Source organism: Somniosus microcephalus, chromosome 12 (genome assembly GCF_052327205.1).
Source record: "Somniosus microcephalus isolate GS21.2 chromosome 12, FLI_Smic_1.0, whole genome shotgun sequence".
Classification (NCBI taxonomy): domain Eukaryota; kingdom Metazoa; phylum Chordata; class Chondrichthyes; order Squaliformes; family Somniosidae; genus Somniosus; species Somniosus microcephalus.
The window spans coordinates 132,529,886-132,549,092 of record NC_140998.1 but is presented as its reverse complement, the minus strand read 5'-3'; the positions used below and the strand labels follow the sequence as shown (position 1 = coordinate 132,549,092).

Below are 19,207 nucleotides of genomic sequence, written 5' to 3'. Positions count from 1 at the left end.
GTGAGGAGGGGGAAAGGATAAGGAAAGGGGATGGGAGGCCCACCCCGTTTTTGTTCTGCAAGCTTAGGTTTTCACCACCCACCTGCTCTGAAAAATCTAACAAAAAGCATCCAATTGGGGGTAAATCAAACTTCATTTTCTTTCCAGCCGTCCCCACAAATCAACTTACCTGCAAACAGATTTTAGCCCCACTGGGAGGTAGGAATGCAGCATTCTATAGTCAGCACATTTTTCTTTGCTGGCGGGGTATTGAACGAATACTTTCCAGACTCCCTTAAGCGATACGCCATTCAGCACAGACATTTGACTACTGACATTACAGTTAGCAGGGTCTGAACACAGACATCCAAGTCTGTCAGCTTTGTTGTAACGGGATAATAGGCATATCAAATTGTTTTAGGGCTGTGGGATGCTCCATAAGAATTGAAGAATTTAATCTCAATCAGCCAGAAAATGAAAACATACCAAAGTCCACAGGGGACTGTTGGAGCCTAAGTGATGCTGGGTTTTAAAACACTGAGCTGATTCCTTCGTAACTCTCAAACATTACACTCAGGCCAAAATGAAAAAAATGTTGGGTATAGCACTGTAAGCTGTCTTAATCAATCAGAAACATTTCTTTTGTGACTGAATGTTATGTGAGCATTTAACACGGCACAGCTCCATCCCACATGTGCAATTAGTGCTGCATCCAAATACTGACATTTAAAATTGATTTTCCCCATAGACAATAGTCTGATATAGGAATATTCAATGCATTTTGACAATGAACACTGTGATCCATCATTGTTTTTGTTTGTTTAAATACAACGTGGATAGTAGTAAAACTTATGGCAATTCAGGAAGCAGAGCTTCTCTGCAGTACAAGTTGAGGAACAGAAATGTTAAACTGAGATGCTACAGCACCACCACTGGTGGGAGGGTGTACACACTGATATTTACAAAGGCAGTTTTTGTATTATAGGTTTTAATAGGGAAAAATTCACAAAAATGACAAAAACATAACAGGAAGTAAGGCAGTGTACAGGAAGCACATGTAGACATAAGACTTTTAAATTGTGATGGATATTGGTGAAAGGAGGATGGGGTAGGGAAGATTCATTGGATACCCTTCAACCAATATAGACTGTATACTGGAATTGTGAACTGTTTACAGTGAATGGTTTTTATTTGGGATTTTCCAGGTCCATGGGCAGAGATTTTCTGCTTCTGTATTCCCTAGCTTGTGATTTTCCATTCCTTCATTTTAATAATAGACTAAAAGCCATATCCTTTAGCTCCTGTATTCTCAAGTACCAACAATGAACTTCAACTGATCCTGAAGCAATCCAAAAATGAAGATATTCAGGTAGAAAAAATTATATTTAAAAGAAAATGTTTCCCCCCCCAATTAAAATATTGTACAGCAAATCATTAATGCTAAAATGTAATTGCCAGGTAAAAATTACATGGATATGGAAGAGAATAAGCAACAAATTACAAGATTTATAAAGTAAAATGAGGTTTTGCACAATCATATTCTGAATAAAATATAATTATATACAAATGGGGGGGGGGGGGGGGGGGAAACTGTTACATGATAGTTTATAACAAATTAGCTTAGATTAAGGCACATCTGAGATAATGCAATTTAGCCCCTAATTTTGGCAGTTTCACAACTTGCTCTGTTTTTCGAGGTGTTTTCGTAGAAATGTTTGGATCTTTGGCCACAGATCTATCTGGGCTAATGAATGTGGCTTCATTTGCCCTCCCCATACCACAGGATGTCCCACCAACCGATGAAAAGAGGCATAGCAGAATGGAAAATATGAGGGCTCCAGCAGATGTCCAGCCTCAGGGTAAATGATAAGTTCATAGTTCTCTCTGCCATTTTCTTTCAGTTGTTGAACAGCTTGCTGAGCATAGAGTGGAGTTTTCCAATTCTTGTCATCTTCTCCAACCACAAACAAAAAATGCCCCTCAGCCTTTTCTATTGGGATGATGCAATCTTTGTTAGCTTCATCCATTGGGTTATCTGTCCCCTCAAAGATATCAATCAGGTTTGATTCTAGAATTTTGACTCGGTCTACAGAAATACCCAGGCCAGGAAGAGTGATGTTTTTGTAATGCAAATTACCTAAAGTGTTTGCATTGCACCCACCAATACTAACGGCTGCTACCACGTGTGGTAAAAATGTGATCATCGATAGAACTAGATCTGCTCCCTTTGATATTCCGATTGCTCCAACTCCAGGACCTTTAACCTTAAAAATAAATATAACAAATTAACTTAGTTTAAGGCACATCTGAGATAATGCAATTTATCCCCTAATTTTGGCAGTTTCACAACTTGCTCTGTTTTTCGAGATGTTTTTGTAGAAATGTCTGGATCTTTGGCCACAGGTCTACCTGGGCTAATGAATGTGGCTTCATTTGCCCTCCCCATACCACAGGATGTCCCACCAACCGATGACAAGAGGCATAGCAGAATGCAAAATATGAGGGTTCCAGCAGATGTCCAGCCTCAGGATAAATGATAACTTCATAGTTATCTCTGCCATTTTCTTTCAGTTGAACAGCTTGCTGAGCATAGAGTGGAGTTTCCCAACACTTGTCATCTTCTCTAACCACAAACAAAAAATGCCCTTCAGCCTTTTCTATTGGGATGATGCAATCTTTGTTAGCTTCATCCATTGGGTTATTGAACAGCTCAGAGATATCAATCAGCTTTGATTCTAGAATTTGGACTACCGTAAAATCCAGGCCAGGAAGAGTGATGTTTTTGTAATGCAAATTACCTACAATGTTTGCATTGCTAACGGCTGCTACCACGTGTGATAAAAATGTGATCATCGATGGAACTAGATCTGCTCCCTTTGATATTCCTATTGCTCTAACTCCAGGACCTTTAACCTTAAGAAAAAATTAATGTAGACACATGTAAAAACTCATCAACTGTACTGTATATGCTTCTACTAAATTAAGCAAGAGTAAATGTTTGGTTTGAATTTAATATTTTCTTTCCTTGGGCAAGAATGGTGTAACAGGCTTGAGGAGCTGAATAGCCTGCTCCTGTTCCTCTGTAACTAACCCCAAAACGAAGTGCGAGTCTCCCTGCACTCTGCTTTACTCCATTGTCACGTTGGATCTGGACATCAGATTCAGGCTGTATTTACATAATGGCCCAGATATTCCAATTGCAGGCCTCCCGCGGTCGGAGGGCTGCGATCTGGAAAAATCAGCGCCCTTACCCGAGGGCTCCCGGGAGGCGCACAGTTCCACTGCTGGGCCTCTCCAAACTGCCGGTGTGCAGGGCCCACGTATCCCAGAAGCGCAGGTAGTTCGCTGCGTCCCTGGGATCACATGGGCCATGGGGAGCCAATCACAAGGGAATCGCCCTTCATACATTTGACAGGAAGACCTGTCAAATATATGAATGGAGATCACCCCCAAAACATAGTAAAATTCAAATAAATTTTTAAAAAATCACATTTTTAAAGTGACTTGAAATTACATAAATTAACTATTTTAAACAAAAATTTTAATTTTTGAAAAAAATAATTAAAGTTTTTAACGGGGCTAAAAATAAACTTACCTTTTTTTAAAAAGTATTTTTAAATGATATATCAGTGGAAATTTTTTTTTTCAACTCTTCTGGTAAAAGCAGGCCTTACGCCTGCTTTTACCAGGCACAAGAATTGTAAGGGTTTTCTGCGGGCGGAGGGTCTCCAAAAAGTGGAACTATCCGCCCGCAGAGGCCCTTCTCCAGGGCAGCCGGAGGATGTCATTTCCAATGTCCCTACGGGTGGGTACACAGTGTGTACCCACCCGCAAGGATCAGAATATCCAGCCCAATAAGTGCAGCGCTGGTGTGAAATAAAAATGCTTCACACTGACATTACAACTGTAGTGCAAACACACCCGTAATCTCTTGAGAAGCAAAATAAATGTATAATTTCCAAAATAATAGAAGACTGCTAAATATGCCTCCTCCTCGATTCTTTTAGTCTTGCTTGATCTGTTGCTATTTCATTCTCATGCTACAGGAAACTCTCGATTTACCGGCACCTAAATAACCGGAAATCTCGGTTAACCGGCAAAATTCAGGAGTAGGTTCAGGTAAGTTTTACTTCATATTAGTGGTCGTTCCTCGATCTGTGGCTGTGCAATCGGGGTTCCTGCACATGTTGCTAAGCAACAGGGATGCTTGGTCTGTGGCCGGGGTTCCTGCACATGTTGCTAAGCAACAGGGAAGCCTGGATTTGTTGCTGTGTACGGAGCTCTCGTACCTTTTACTATACCTCTCTGTAATCTGGACTTTTTGATAAACCGGCACCACGCCGGTCCCGTCGGTGCCGGATAAAAAAGAGTTTCCTGTATCTAGATCTGCAACCATAATGCAAGTTACTTAATCTGCTTAAATCTATATTAATCATTTTCAATCTCTCTCAATCACCTTTTCTCCAATGAAAATAAACTCAATTCTGTAAGCCTCTCAGTGTAGTTTTAAATTCATTCTCTCCTCCTTTAACTCTCTTCCAGTGCTTCAATATCATTTTGAAAAAGCCTCAGATTTGGAGTTTTACCATATACAGTAAACCATATTAACTGGCTAACTCTTGTCCATTAAGGAAAGAATACCTGTAGATTGAAAAGTCACGACCTACTGCTTATAAAGAGGTAAAAATATACAATAATGACAAAGCAGCAAGTTAGGTTACATAGTATTACATAACATTTACAGCACAGAAACAGGTTATTCAGCCCAACAGGTTTATGCTCATGAGGCTCCTCCCACCACTCTTCCTCTAACCCCATCAACATATCCTTCTATTCCTTTCTCCCTTATGTACATATCAAGCTTCCCCTTAAATGCATCTCTGCTAGTCGTCTCAACTACTCCTTGCGGTAGCGAGTTCCACATTCTAACCACGCTCTGAGTAAAGAAGTTTCTCCTGAATTCCCTATTGGATTTATTAGTGACCATCTTAATTTATTGCCCCTAGTTCTGGTCTCCCCTGAAAATGGAAACATCTTCTCTACGCCTACCCTATCAAGTCTTTTCATAATCTTGAAAACCTCTCCCAGGTCACCGCTCAATCTTCTCTTTTCTAGAGAAAAGAGCCCCAGCTTGTCAATCTTTCCTGATAGGTATAACCTTTCTGTTCTGGTATCATCTGAGCAAATCTTTGTTGCACCTTCTCCAGTGCCTCTTTTTTACAGAGCGTCCACAACCTCTGCAATAGGTTGCCAGCATGTGTGGTGAACATGCCTTCAAAAGGGAGGGGGGAGGAGTTTCTGCAAGTTATAGAAGCCAGCTGGGTTCACTGTGGCTTAGTGATAGCAATCACTGCAGTCTCCCAGAGTTTGCTTGATTGCTTTCAGGGATTTGAGAGGAAGTTCTGGGAATTGTCCTAAGGTGTTTTTCTTTTTTTGCCTCTCCCAGGAGACTGCTTGACTGTGCAGGGGGGCGGGAGTAGGAAAGAAAGAAGTGGTGCGTATAGGTTCCACCGTGTCTGGATGGGACAGCCTTGATGGACCACGTGGTCTTTGCTTTACTTTTTCATGCGTCCATGTGTAAAACTATTTTCTAAATGGAATGCAAAGCATCTTACCTTTGGATGCTGTCTCAAGAAGTTCACAGCTTCTTCAAAGTATTCCAGATAAAGGTTAGTAAAATCTTTTGGAAGGTCATCATACCCAAAATATCCTAAAGCCAGCGTCAGAAATCCACGATTTGCCAAGAGACTTGCTCGATGCTCAACCACTCCACCGACTGACCCATACAGGTCAATAATCCCTGGAAATGGACCATCACCTGTCAAATTCAAACATTACAAATGATTATTTACCGAAATGTGCCACATAGTTAAGACTATTTGTAAAGCAATTGGATATTCCTATAAAAATCACATTATTCAAAGCCGAGGGAAAATAAAATAATAACTTACATTTATATAGCATCTTTAACGCAAGATAACGATCCAAGCTGCTTCACAGGAGTGTTACAAGACAAAAAATTTGACCGAACCAAAGGAGGAGAGATATTAGGATATGTAACTAAAAGCTTGGTCAAAGAGGCAGGTTTTAAGGAGCGTCTTAAAAAGGAGAGCGAGAGGGTGGCGAGGTTTTGGGAGGGAATTCCAGCGCTTAGGGCCCAGACAGTTGAAGACACAGCCATCAATGGTGGGTGAAGTAAGTGGGGGTTGGACAAGAGGCCAGAGTTGGAGGAAGGCAGAGTTCTCAAGGGTTGTAGGGCTGGAGGAAGTCACAGAGATGGGCAAGGCCATGGAGGGATTTGAACACGAGGATGAGAATTTTCAAATTGAGGCACTCAGCGCCCAGGAGCCAAATAAGTTCGTGAGCACAGGGGCGATGGGTGAACGGGACATGGTGCGGGTTAGAATATGGGCAGCAGATTTCTGGATGAACTCAAGTTATGTCGGGTGCAAGACAGGTGGCCGGCCAGGAGAGCACTGAATAGTCGAATCTTGCGGCATCTAAAGCCTGGATGATAAGCTGATTAGCAGTAGATAAGCTGAGGCAGGAGCGGAGAATGGCAATGTTACGTAGTCGTTTTTCTTGATGGCGAAGATATGTGATCGGAAGCTCAACTTAGGGCCAAATTAGATGGCGAGGTTACAGTCTGGTTCAGCCTGAGACGGTGGCTAGGGAGAAGGATAGAATTGGTGGGGACTGAAAGGAGTTTGTGACCAATGTTTAATTGGAGGAAATTTCTGCTCATCCAGCACTGGATGCCAGATAAGCAGTCTGTCACAGAGGCAGTGGATGGGTCAAGAGAGGTGGTGGTGACGTAGAGCTGGATGTTGTCAACATATGTGTGGAAACTGATATCATGTCCTTGGAAAAGGAACTGTTTACAATATCAGTTAACATGGGAGCCGGGCAAAAAAATTGGGTATAACAACAGAAAATGCTGGAAAAACTCAGCAGGTCAGGCAACATCGGTGGAGAGAAATTTGAGTTGACGTTTTGGGTGGAACCCTTCTTCAAAACTGGAAAGAAAAGAAAATAGATCGAAGGCAGGGCTGCGATCGGACAAAAGAAGTGAAAGAAACAAAAGAAAAAAATAGGGTCGAAAGAGCAGTATGTCCATCTCATGAATAAGATTAGCTCAGAGTGGAGATTGCCGTGAATATGGGTAGGAGAGTTTATATGGAGGGAGAAGTTACATGTAAGCTCAGAGAAGCAAGGGCAAGATGGAGTGAGTTGAGTTAACTGTTTCTACCTATCGTGCAGCTGCAATTGTTCCGAGATCCAGCAATCTCAGTCCAGTTTCTCTTGAGCACAGGTTCACAACACAAAACTGCCTTAGTTGCCATTCATTCATGAGAGCAGAGAGAGCGAGCCTAAGGAGAAACAGTGTGCGAGGACAACAGATAAAAGCGGGAGACCCGGCTATAATTTCACTGAGCTGTTCGGATCTGAAACGCTCTACCTGAAAAGATGGTGGAAGTTGATTGCATAGATAGTTTTAAAGGGGAGTTGGACCGATACTTGAAGATGAGGAATTTACAGGTTTACAGACAAAAAGCAGGGATGTGGGGCTAAGCACAACTATTCGTTCAAGGAGCCAGCATAGGCTCGACCGGCCAAATGGCCACCTTCTGTGCCATGCTGTAAGTTTCTCTGAATCATTCTCCCTAAATTTGAAGTCCCACTCAGAAAATTCTTCCATCTACAGTGTAGCAAACAGAACAATCAATACCAAAGTGAATGTCAATATTGTTCTGCGTTAAGCAAGAACTTCAAGTTAGTTAGTTTTAGGTAAAAGCAAAAACAAAACAAAAATCAATGCAAGCAAATAACCACCGACAGATCTGGACTCATCCTCGAGTGTACACAGGACTGCTCTCTTACCAGGTGGGACGAAGAGGACCCCGCGGACCCTGCCCTCTCTCACTGGGATCCTCCTCACCCCTTTTTTCATAAACCACCGTTGATTGATACAGGCGGCCAAAGGCTGCTCTGGGAGCCGCTCCAAGGTCCCGTGTCCATCAAACACCTCAATGTGGACACAGAGGGGAGAAGTGGCCACGTCCCTCTTCACCAGCCGAGTGAAAGGAGTGCCGGGGGTGAGCGACCAGAACAGCCCCATGGGCTTGGTGCCGGTGTAGTGGCCACCCAGGGACGGGCACTGACTCAGGTCCAGCTCCCCCTGCTCGTCCGCCCTGTAGAAAGCCAAGGAGTGAAAAGCCTCCCCCTTCTCGTCGGTGAGCGAAGCCTTCATGGTGACCTGTTGGAGCGGGGAGAGGCCGCCCACCCGCACCTGGACCGGCTCATCGAAGAGGCAGTCGGGGCCGGGGTGAACCCGGACACTCACGGCCATCCCGGCTCGGTGAGACAGGGGGACACGGCCGCTCCAACACCGTCTCAGGAGGTTCCCGGCCACACTCGGCTGGCGGAGGCTGGACACCAACATGGAGGAATCGCCAACACCCGGCCAGAGCCCGCAGCGCATTGTGCGCAGGCGCGGAGACCTCCGCTCGACCCTAACCGCCAGAGAAAGTGCCTGAAGGAGGAGGCGGCGGCTCACAGAGCGTCGGTGGAGAGAGGAGCAGCAACTGTGGCCGGAGAGTGCAGGTGGCTGGAGAACTAGGTGTAGAGCAGCCCAGGATAACGGGTTTCCCGTAGGGCCTGATTAGCCTTTCTGTAGTGTATGTAACGTTCCACCTTTAAGATAACTATTTTAAGGGTTGCACTACTTTATCTTGGCTACTGTATACTGTAATACCGGTGATGACCGGTGCTGTGTAAGGATTTATTGGGCAGATTCGCCCTGACCTTCGAATAGTAAAGTCCTGTTAAAGTTACTCTTGTAGTCTGTGTATTAATTCACCATATACCCACAGACTTTACACTTTCAAAGCACTGATTCCCGGCCCGCACACAGACTGATGGAGAGGCTGGCATTAGGCCGCAGAGAGGGGAAAGGAGGCTTGGCGGGGAAGTCGGAGGGGGAGAGAAAGAGTGGGGATTGGAGGGGGGGGAGAGAGAGAGAGAGAGGATTGGAGTGGGAGGGGGATTGGAGGGGAGAGAGGGAGCATTGGAGGGGGGGAGAGAGAGGATTGGAGAGAGGGAGGATTGGGGGGGGAGAGGGAGGATTGGGGGGGAGAGAGAGGATTGGAGAGAGGGAGGATTGGAGGGAGAGAGAGGATTGGAGAGAGAGGGGATGGGGGGATGGGAGGGAGAGGGAGAGGATATGGGAGGGAGAGAGAGGATTGGAGGGAGAGTGGATTGGAGGGAGGGGATTGGAGGGAGAGAGAGGATTGGAGGGAGAGAGAGGATTGGAGGGAGAGTGGATTGGAGCGAGAGGGGATTGGAGGGAGCGAGAGGGGATTGGAGGGAGAGGGGATTGGAGGGAGAGGGGATTGGAGGGAGCGAGGGGATTGGAGGGAGAGAGAGAGGATTGGAGGGAGCGAGAGAGGATTGGAGGGAGCGAGAGGATTGGAGGGAGCGAGGGGATTGGAGGGAGAGAGAGAGGATTGGAGGGAGCGAGGGGATTGGAGGGAGAGAGAGAGAGGATTGGAGGGAGAGAGAGAGAGGATTGGAGGGAGCGAGAGGATTGGAGGGAGAGGGGATTGGAGGGAGGGAGAGGGGATTGGAGGGAGAGGGGATTGGAGGGAGGGAGAGGGGATTGGAGGGAGGGAGAGGGGATTGGAGAGAGAGAGGGGATTGGAGGGAGAGAGGGGATTGGAGGGAGAGGGGATTGGAGGGAGCAGGGATTGGAGGGAGCGGGGGGATTGGAGGGAGCAGGGGGGATTGGAGGGAGCAGAGGGGATTGGAGGGAGAGGGGATTGGAAGGGGAGAGAGGATTGGAGGGAGAGGGGATGGGAGGGAGAGAGGGGATGGGAGGGAGAGGGGATTGGAGGGAGAGAGGATTGGTGGGAGAGGGGATTGGAAGGGGAGAGAGGATTGGAGGGAGAGGGGATTGGAAGGGGAGAGAGGGGATTGGAGGGAGAGGGGATTGGAGGGAGAGAGGATTGGTGGGAGAGGGGATTGGAAGGGGAGAGAGAGGGGATTGGAGAGAGAGAGGATTGGAGGGAGAGAGGATTGGTGGGAGAGGGGATTGGAAGGGGAGAGAGGGGATTGGAGGGAGCGAGAGGGGATTGGAGGGAGCGAGAGAGGGGATTGGAGGGAGCGAGAGAGGGGATTGGAGGGAGCGAGAGAGGGGATTGGAGGGAGCGAGAGGGGATTGGAAGGAGCGAGAGAGGGGATTGGAGGGAGCGAGAGGGGATTGGAGGGAGAGAGAGGGGATTGGAGGGAGAGAGAGAGAGGATTGGAGGGAGAGAGAGAGGATTGGAGGGAGCGAGAGGATTGGAGGGAGCGAGAGGATTGGAGGGAGAGGGGATTGGAGGGAGGGAGAGGGGATTGGAGGGAGAGAGAGGGGATTGGAGGGAGAGAGGGGATTGGAGGGAGAGAGAGGGGATTGGAGGGAGAGAGAGGGGATTGGAGGGAGAGAGAGGGGATTGGAGGGAGCGAGAGAGGGGATTGGAGGGAGCGAGAGAGGGGATTGGAGGGAGCGAGAGGGGATTGGAGGGAGCGAGAGGGGATTGGAGGGAGCGAGAGGGGATTGGAGGGAGCGAGAGGGGATTGGAGGGAGAGGGGATTGGAGGGAGAGAGGGGATTGGAGGGAGCGGGGATTGGAGGGAGCGGGGATTGGAGGGAGCGCGAGGGGATTGGAGGGAGCAAGAGGGGATTGGAGGGAGCGGGGATTGGAGGGAGAGGGGATTGGAGGGAGAGGGGATTGGAGGGAGGGAGAGAGGGGATTGGAGGGAGAGGGGATTGGAGGGAGAGAGGGGATTGGAGGGAGAGGGGATTGGAGGGAGAGGGGATTGGAGGGAGAGAGGGGATTGGAGGGAGAGGGGATTGGAGGGAGAGGGGATTGGAGGGAGAGAGGATTGGTGGGAGAGGGGATTGGAAGGGGAGAGAGGGGATTGGAAGGGGAGAGAGGGGATTGGAAGGGGAGAGGGGATTGGAGGGGGAGGGGATTGGAGGGGGAGGGGATTGGAGGGAGAGGGGATTGGAGGGGGAGAGGGGATTGGAGGGGGAGAGGGGATTGGAGGGGGAGAGGGGATTGGAGGGAGAGAGGGGATTGGGGGGAGAGGGGGAGAGGGGATTGGGGGGAGAGGGGATTGGAGGGGGAGAGGGGATTGGAGGGGGAGAGGGGATTGGAGGGGGAGAGGGGATTGGAGGGGGAGAGGGGATTGGAGGGGGAGGGGATTGGAGGGGGAGAGGGGATTGGAGGGAGAGGGGAGAGGGGATTGGGGGGAGAGGGGGAGAGGGGATTGGGGGGAGAGGGGATTGGAGGGGGAGAGGGGATTGGAGGGGGAGGGGATTGGAGGGGGAGGGGGAGAGGGGATTGGAGGGGGAGAGGGGATTGGAGGGAGAGGGGATTGGAGGGGGAGAGGGGATTGGAGGGGGAGAGGGGATTGGAGGGAGAGGGGATTGGAGGGGGAGAGGGGATTGGAGGGAGAGGGGATTGGAGGGGGAGAGGGGATTGGGGGGAGAGGGGATTGGGGGGAGAGGGGATTGGAGGGGGAGAGGGGATTGGAGGGGGAGAGGGGATTGGAGGGAGAGGGGATTGGAGGGGGAGAGGGGATTGGGGGGAGAGGGGATTGGAGGGGGAGAGGGGATTGGAGGGGGAGAGGGGATTGGAGGGGGAGAGGGGATTGGAGGGAGAGGGGATTGGAGGGGGAGAGGGGATTGGAGGGGGAGAGGGGATTGGAGGGGGAGAGGGGATTGGGGGGAGAGGGGATTGGGGGGAGAGGGGATTGGGGGGAGAGGGGATTGGAGGGGGAGGGGATTGGGGGAGAGGGGATTGGAGGGGGAGAGGGGATTGGGGGGAGAGGGGATTGGGGGGGGAGAGGGGATTGGAGGGGGAGAGGGGATTGGAGGGGGAGAGGGGATTGGGGGGAGAGGGGATTGGAGGGGGAGAGGGGATTGGAGGGAGAGGGGATTGGAGGGGGAGAGGGGATTGGGGGAGAGGGGATTGGAGGGGGAGAGGGGATTGGAGGGAGAGGGGATTGGAGGGGGAGAGGGGATTGGGGGGAGAGGGGATTGGAGGGGGAGAGGGGATTGGAGGGGGAGAGGGGATTGGAGGGGGAGAGGGGATTGGGGGGAGAGGGGATTGGAGGGGGAGAGGGGATTGGAGGGAGAGGGGATTGGAGGGAGAGGGGATTGGAGGGGGAGAGGGGATTGGGGGGAGAGGGGATTGGAGGGGGAGAGGGGATTGGAGGGGGAGAGGGGATTGGGGGGAGAGGGGATTGGAGGGGGAGAGGGGATTGGGGGGAGAGGGGATTGGAGGGGGAGAGGGGATTGGAGGGGAGAGGGGATTGGAGGGAGAGGGGATTGGGGAGGGAGAGAGGATTGGATGGGGAGAGGGGATTGGGGGGAGAGGGGATTGGAGGGGGAGAGGGGATTGGGGGGAGAGGGATTGGGGGGAGAGGGGATTGGAGGGAGAGGGATTGGAGGGAGAGAGGGGATTGGAGGGAGAGGGGAGGGAGAGGGGATTGGGGAGGGAGAGGGGATTGGAGGGGAGGGAGAGGGGATTGGAGGGGGAGAGGGGATTGGGGGGAGAGGGGATTGGGGGGAGAGGGGATTGGAGGGAGAGGGGATTGGAGGGGGAGAGGGGATTGGAGGGAGAGGGGAGGGAGAGGGGATTGGAGGGGAGGGAGAGGGGATTGGGGAGGGAGAGGGGATTGGAGAGGGGGCGAGGGGATTGGAGGGGGAGAGAGGATTGGAAGGGGGAGAGAGGATTGGAAGGGGGAGAGAGGATTGGAAGGGGGAGAGAGGATTGGAAGGGGGAGAGAGGATTGGAGGGGGGGAGAGAGGATTGGAGGGGGGGAGAGAGGATTGGAGGGGTGGGAGAGAGGATTGGAGGGGGGGAGAGAGGATTGGAGGGGGGGAGAGAGGATTGGAGGGGGGGAGAGAGGTTTGGAGTGGGGGAGAGGGATTGGAGGGGGAGAGAGGATTGGAGGGGGGGAGAGAGGATTGGAGGGGGAGAGGATTGGAGGGGGTGAGAGGATTGGAGGGGGGTGAGAGGATTGGAGGGGGGAGAGAGGATTGGAGGGGGGAGAGAGGATTGGAGGGGGTGAGAGGATTGGAGGGGGAGAGAGGATTGGAGGGGGGGAGAGAGGATTGGAGGGGGGGAGAGAGGATTGGAAGGGGGAGAGAGGATTGAGGGGGGGAGAGGTTGGAGGGGGGGAGAGGATTGGAGGGGGAGAGAGGATTGGAGGGGGGGTGAGAGGATTGGAGGGGGGGGAGAGAGGATTGGAGGGGGGGAGAGAGGATTGGAGGGGGGAGAGAGGATTGGAGGGGGGGAGAGAGGATTGGAGGGGGGGAGAGGGGATTGGAGGGGGGAGAGGGGATTGGACGGGGAGAGGGGATTGGAGGGGGGAGAGGGCATTGGAGGGGGGGAGAGGGGATTGGAGGGGAGAGGGGATTGGAGGGGGGAGAGGGGATTGGAGGGGGGAGAGGGGATTGGAGGGGGGAGAGAGGATTGGAGGGGGAGAGGGGATTGGAGGGGGAGAGGGGATTGGAGGGGGGAGAGGGGATTGGAGGGGGAGAGGGGATTGGAGGGGGAGGGGGAGAGGGGATTGGAGGGGGAGTGAGGGGATTGGAGGGGGAGTGAGGGGATTGGAGGGGGAGTGAGGGGATTGGAGGGGGAGAGGGGATTGGAAGGGGGTGAGGGGATTGGAGGGGGAGAGGGGATTGGAAGGGGGAGAGGGGATTGGAAGGGGGAGAGGGGATTGGAAGGGGGAGAGGGGATTGGAAGGGGGAGAGGGGATTGGAGGGGGAGGGGGAGAGGGGATTGGAGGGGGAGTGAGGGGATTGGAGGGGGAGTGAGGGGATTGGTGGGGGAGTGAGGGGATTGGAGGGGGAGAGGGGATTGGAGAGAGGGGATTGGAGGGAGAGAGGGGATTGGAGGGAAGAGAGGGGATTGGAGGGAGAGGGGATGTGAGGGGATTGGAGGGGGGGTGAGGGGAGTGAGGGGGAGTGAGGGGATTGGAGGGGGAGTGGGGATTGGAGGGGGAGAGAGGGATTGGAGGGGGAGAGAGAGGGATTGGAGGGGGAGAGAGAGGGGGAGAGAGAGGGGGATTGGAGGGGGAGAGAGAGGGGGATTGGAGGGGGAGAGAGGGGGATTGGAGAGGGGGAGAGAGGGGGATTGGAGGGGGGAGAGAGAGAGGGGGATTGGAGGGGGAGAGAGAGGGAGATTGGAGGGGGAGAGGGGATTGGAGGGGGAGAGAGAGAGGGATTGGAGGGGGAGAGAGAGGGGGATTGGAGGGGGAGAGAGAGGGGGATTGGAGGGGGGGAGAGAGGGATTGGAGGGGGGAGAGGGATTGGAGGGGGGGAGAGAGGGATTGGAGGGGGAGAGAGATTGGAGGGGGAGAGAGAGGGATTGGAGGGGGAGAGAGGGATTGGAGGGGGAGAGAGGGATTGGAGGGGGAGAGAGAGAGGGGATCGGAGGGGGGGAGAGAGAGAGGGGATCAGAGGGGGGGAGAGAGAGAGGGGATCGGAGGGGGAGAGAGAGGGGATCGGAGGGGGAGAGAGAGAGGGGATCGGAGGGGGAGAGAGAGGGGATTGGAGGGGGAGAGAGGGATTGGAGAGGGAGAGAGGGATTGGAGGGTGAGAGAGAGGGGATTGGAGGGGGAGAGAGAGACGGGATTGGAGGGGGAGAGAGGGATTGGAGGGGGAGAGGGAGGGGGGGGAGAGAGAGAGGGGATCGGAGGGGGGAGAGAGAGAGGGGATCGGAGGGGGAGAGAGAGGGGATCGGAGGGGGAGAGAGAGAGGGGATCGGAGGGGGAGAGAGAGGGCATCGGAGGGGGAGAGAGAGGGGATTGGAGGGGGAGAGAGGGATTGGAGGGGGAGAGAGGGATTGGAGGGGGAGAGAGGGATTGGAGGGGGAGAGAGAGGGGATTGGAGGGGGAGAGAGAGACGGGATTGGAGGGGGAGAGAGAGACGGGATTGGAGGGGGGAGAGAGAGGGGATTGGAGGGGGGAGAGAGGGGGGACTGGAGGGGGGAGAGAGAGAGGGGATTGGAGGGGGGAGAGAGGGGATTGGAGGGGGGAGAGAGAGAGGGGATTGGAGGGGGGAGAGAGAGAGGGGATTGGAGGGGGGAGAGAGAGAGGGGATTGGAGCGGGGAGAGAGAGAGGGGATTGGAGGGGGGGAGAGAGAGGGGATTGGAGGGAGGGAGAGAGAGGGGATTGGACGGGGGGAGAGAGAGGGGATTGGAGGGGGGGAGAGAGAGGGGATTGGAGGGGGGAGAGAGAGAGGGGATTGGAGGGGGGAGAGAGAGAGGGGATTGGAGGGGGGAGAGAGAGGGGATTGGAGGGGGAGAGAGAGGGGTTTGGAGGGGGGGAGAGAGAGGGGATTGGAGGGGGGGAGAGAGAGGGGATTGGAGGGGGGAGAGAGAGAGGGGATTGGAGGGGGGGAGAGAGAGAGGGGATTGGAGGGGGGAGAGAGAGGGGATTGGAGGGGGGGAGAGAGAGAGGGGATTGGAGGGGGGGAGAGAGAGAGGGGATTGGAGGGATTGGAGGGGGGAGAGAGGGGATTGGAGGGGGGAGAGAGAGGGGATTGGAGGGGGGAGAGAGAGGGGATTGGAGGGGGGGAGAGAGAGGGGATTGGAGGGGGGGAGAGAGAGGGGATTGGAGGGGGGAGAGAGGGGATTGGAGGGGGAGAGAGAGAGGATTGGAGGGGGGGAGAGAGAGGGGATCGGAGGGGGGGAGAGAGAGGGGATTGGAGGGGGAGAGAGAGGGGATTGGAGGGGGAGAGAGGGATTGGAGTGGGAGAGAGAGAGGGGATTGGAGGGGGGGAGAGAGAGAGGGGATTGGAGGGTGGGAGAGAGATGAGAGGGGATTGGAGGGGGGGAGAGAGGGGATTGGAGAGAGGGGATTGGAGGGGGAGAGAGGGGGATTGGAGGGGGAGTGAGGGATTGGAGGGGGAGAGAGGGGATTGGAGGGGGAGAGAGGGGATTGGAGGGGGGGGAGAGAGAGAGGGATTGGAGGGGGAGAGGGGATTGGAGGGGGGGAGAGAGAGAGGGGATTGGAGGGGGGAGAGAGAGAGGGGATTGGAGGGGGGGAGAGAGGGGATTGGAGAGGGGATCGGAGGGGAGAGAGAGGGGATCGGAGGGGGGAGAGGGGATCGGAGGGGGAGAGGGGATCGGAGGGGGAGTGGGGATGGGAGGGGAGAGGGGATGGGAGGGGGAGAGGGGGATGGGAGGGGGAGAGAGTGGGGATGGGAGGGGGAGAGAGTGGGGATGGGAGGGGGAGAGAGTGGGGATGGGAGGGGGAGAGAGTGGGGATGGGAGGGGGAGAGAGTGGGGATGGGAGGGGGAGAGAGTGGGGATGGGAGGGGGAGAGAGTGGGGATGGGAGGGGGAGAGAGGGGATGGGAGGGGGAGAGAGTGGGGATGGGAGGAGGAGAGAGTGGGGGTCGGAGGGGGAGAGATAGGGGGTCGGAGGAGGGAGATAGAGAGGTTTGGAGGGGGGAGAGGAGATCGAAGGGGTGAGAGGATCGGAGGGGGGAGACAGAGGGGATCGGAGAGGGAGAGATAGGGTTTGGATGGGGAGAGAGAGAGAGGATCGGAGGGGATATGGGGGAGAGAGAGAAGCGATTGGAGGAGGAGAGAGAGGATCGGAGGGGGAAAGGGGGAATTGGAGGTGGAGAGAAAGAGAGGATCGGGGGAGAGAGAAGGGATCAGAGTGGGAGAGAGAGCGCATTGGAGGGGGAGAGAGAGGGGATCGGAGGGAGAGAGCGAGAGAGGGTCGGAGGGGGAGAGAGAGAGGTTCGGAGGGGAATAGAGAAGATCGGAGGGAGAGAGTAGATTGGAGGAGAGAGGGGGGGAGAGAGCGGATTGGAGGGGGAGAGTGGGGATCGGAGGGGGGTGAGAGGGGATTGGATGGGAGAGGGAATCGGAGGGCGGGAGAGAGGATCGGAGGGGGAGAGAGGGGATCGGAGGGGGAGAGAGAGGGGATCGGAGGGGGAGAGAGGGGATCGGAGGGGGAGAGAAGGGATCGGAGAGGACAAGAGGGGATCGGAGAGGACAAGAGGGGAATCGGAGAGGACAAGAGGGGAATCGGAGGGGACAAGAGGGGAATCGGAGGGGCAGAGAGAGGGGATCGGCGGGGGGGAGAGGGGTTCAGGGCGGGGTGTCAGGATCGGAGCGGGGAGAGAGAAGGGATCGGAAGGGTAGAGAGGGTGCATCGGGGGGGTGGAGAGAGGGGATCGGAGGGGGAGAGGATCGGAGGGGTAGAGAAAGGTTCGAAGGGGCAGAGAGTGGATGGGGATCGGAGGGGGAGAGAGAGAAGATCGGAGGGGGAGAGAGGTTCAGAGGGGGTAGAGAGGATGGGGATCGGAGGAGAAGCGAGAGAGGATCGGAGGGGGAGAGCGATAGGGGATTGGAGGGGGAGAGGGGATCGAAGGGGAGAGAGGTAGGTTCGAGGGAGACAGAGGGGATCGGAGATGGGGAAGAGGGGATTGGAGGGGGAGAGGGAATCAGGGTGGCTAGAGGGGATCGGAGGGGCAGAGAGGGGATTGGAGGAGGGGAGAGAAGGGATCGGATGGGAGGGGAGAGGAGGTCAGGAACTCGGGGACTGGGGGGTGGTGGGATAAGGATCATGGACAGCACAGTGGGGATGGGGGAAGAACGTAATCCAGGTCTAAAGGGGCGGGAATGAGTGCGAGAACATGATCCAGTTGATGAAGAAGGTCAGTAACTTCGGCGGGGGAGGTCAGGGCAGGGGAGTTCAGGAACCTGAGCAGGGGGAGCTGGTCAGGAATCCGGTGGGGTAGGGGGGATCCTTGGGCAGGGGAGAAGTTCTGGAACCCGGGAGCGTGGGGAAGAAGGTCAGGAACTTGGGGTGGGGGGGGGGGTGCGGTCAGGAACTTGGGCAGGGGTGAAGAGCAGGAACTCGGGGAGTTGGAGCTGGCAGGGCAGGTCAGGAACTTGGGCAGGGTGAGAAGCTCAGGAACATGGCAGGGAGCAAGGTCAGGAACTTGGGTGGGGGGGAGGAGGTCAGAAACCTGGGAGGGGCAAAAGGTCAGGAGCTTGGGCAGGGGGAGAAGGTCAGAAACTTTGGGGTGGTGGGTGTAGGAAGTTCCGGGTCAGGAACTTCTTGGAGAGGGAAAAGGTCAGAAACCCGGGGGTGGGAGCATGATTAAGAACTTGTTGGGGGGGGGGCGGGGGCAGGAACTTGTTTGGGGGCTGGGCAAAGGTGAGCCTTGTTCTCTGTGAGCTCTGTTCTGTCTGGAACCTGGCAGTCAGAATGGCTCGAATTACACTTTGCAAAGTAATTGATTACTTAGGCAGGCAGGATCTAATTACACATTCTTGAGAAACTGCTGGGTGTGTCTTGTCTTCCAAGGGGACCAATAAGAAATCAGGCCTTGTGATCAATCAAAAACCTGGTGTTGGAAATAAGCACCACCCTGAAAAAATGGGGCCAGAGGTTATGATCTGAAATTATTGAACTCAGTTTTGAGTCTGGAGGCTGTAAAATGCCTAATAGAAAGATGAGGTGCTGTTCCTCGAGCTTATGTTGAGCTTCATTGGAGCAGTGCAAGAGGACTAGGTCGGAGTGGAGCGGAGAATTTAAATGACAGGTGACTGGAAGCTCAGGGTCACGCTTGCAGACTGAGGTGATCCGCAAAGCGGTCACCCAATCTGCATTTGGTCTCCCCAATGTAGAGGAGACTGCATTGTGAGCAGCGAATACAGTATAACTAAATTGAAAGAAGTAAAGTAAATCGCTGTTTCACCTAGAAGTAGTGTATGGGGCCTTGGACGGTGGGAAGGGAGGAGGTAAAAGGGCAGGTGTTGCATCTCCTGCGCTTGCACGGGAAGGTGCCGTGGGAAGGAGAGTGGGTGTTGGGGGTGATGGAGGAGTGGACCAGGGTGTCATGGAGGGACGCTCCCTTCAGAATGCTGAAAGAGGAGGGGACGAGACGATGTGTTTGGTGGTGGGATCACATTGGAGGTGGTGGAAATGGCGGAGGATGATGTGTTGAATGTGTAGGCTGGTGGGGTGGAAGGTGAGGACCTATCGTGATTCAGGGAGGGAGGGGGAAGAGGTGAGAACAGAGGTGTGGGAAATGGAACAAACACGCTCGAAAGCCCTCTCAACTACGGTGGAGGGGACTCCTTGGTTGAGGAAAAAGGAAGATACTGCAAACGCTTCAGCCTTGTCTTTTGCACTCACGTGCTGGG

The 19,207-nt window shown here is 53.9% G+C and overlaps 1 protein-coding gene across 2 annotated transcripts; it reads right to left on the bottom strand.

The window, feature by feature from the left end:
• Positions 1 to 950: 950 nt before the first annotated feature.
• LOC147109535 (acyl-coenzyme A thioesterase 1-like) lies at positions 951 to 8,662 on the bottom strand. Of its 2 annotated transcripts, none has more exons than XM_086003573.1 (3): positions 7,861 to 8,659; positions 5,595 to 5,797; positions 951 to 2,243 (listed from the first exon to the last, which is right to left on the bottom strand). In XM_086003573.1, the coding sequence occupies exons 1-3, from the start codon at positions 8,459 to 8,461 to the stop codon at positions 1,653 to 1,655; spliced, it is 1,395 nt and encodes a 464-aa protein (XP_085859699.1). In that variant the 5' UTR covers positions 8,462 to 8,659; the 3' UTR covers positions 951 to 1,652. The 2 variants fall into 2 exon arrangements, with proteins under 2 accessions (XP_085859699.1, XP_085859700.1); XM_086003574.1 differs by lacking the exon at positions 951 to 2,243 and adding an exon at positions 2,250 to 2,892 and having other exon boundaries at positions 7,861 to 8,662.
• Between the last annotated feature and the right edge of the window lie 10,545 nt (positions 8,663 to 19,207).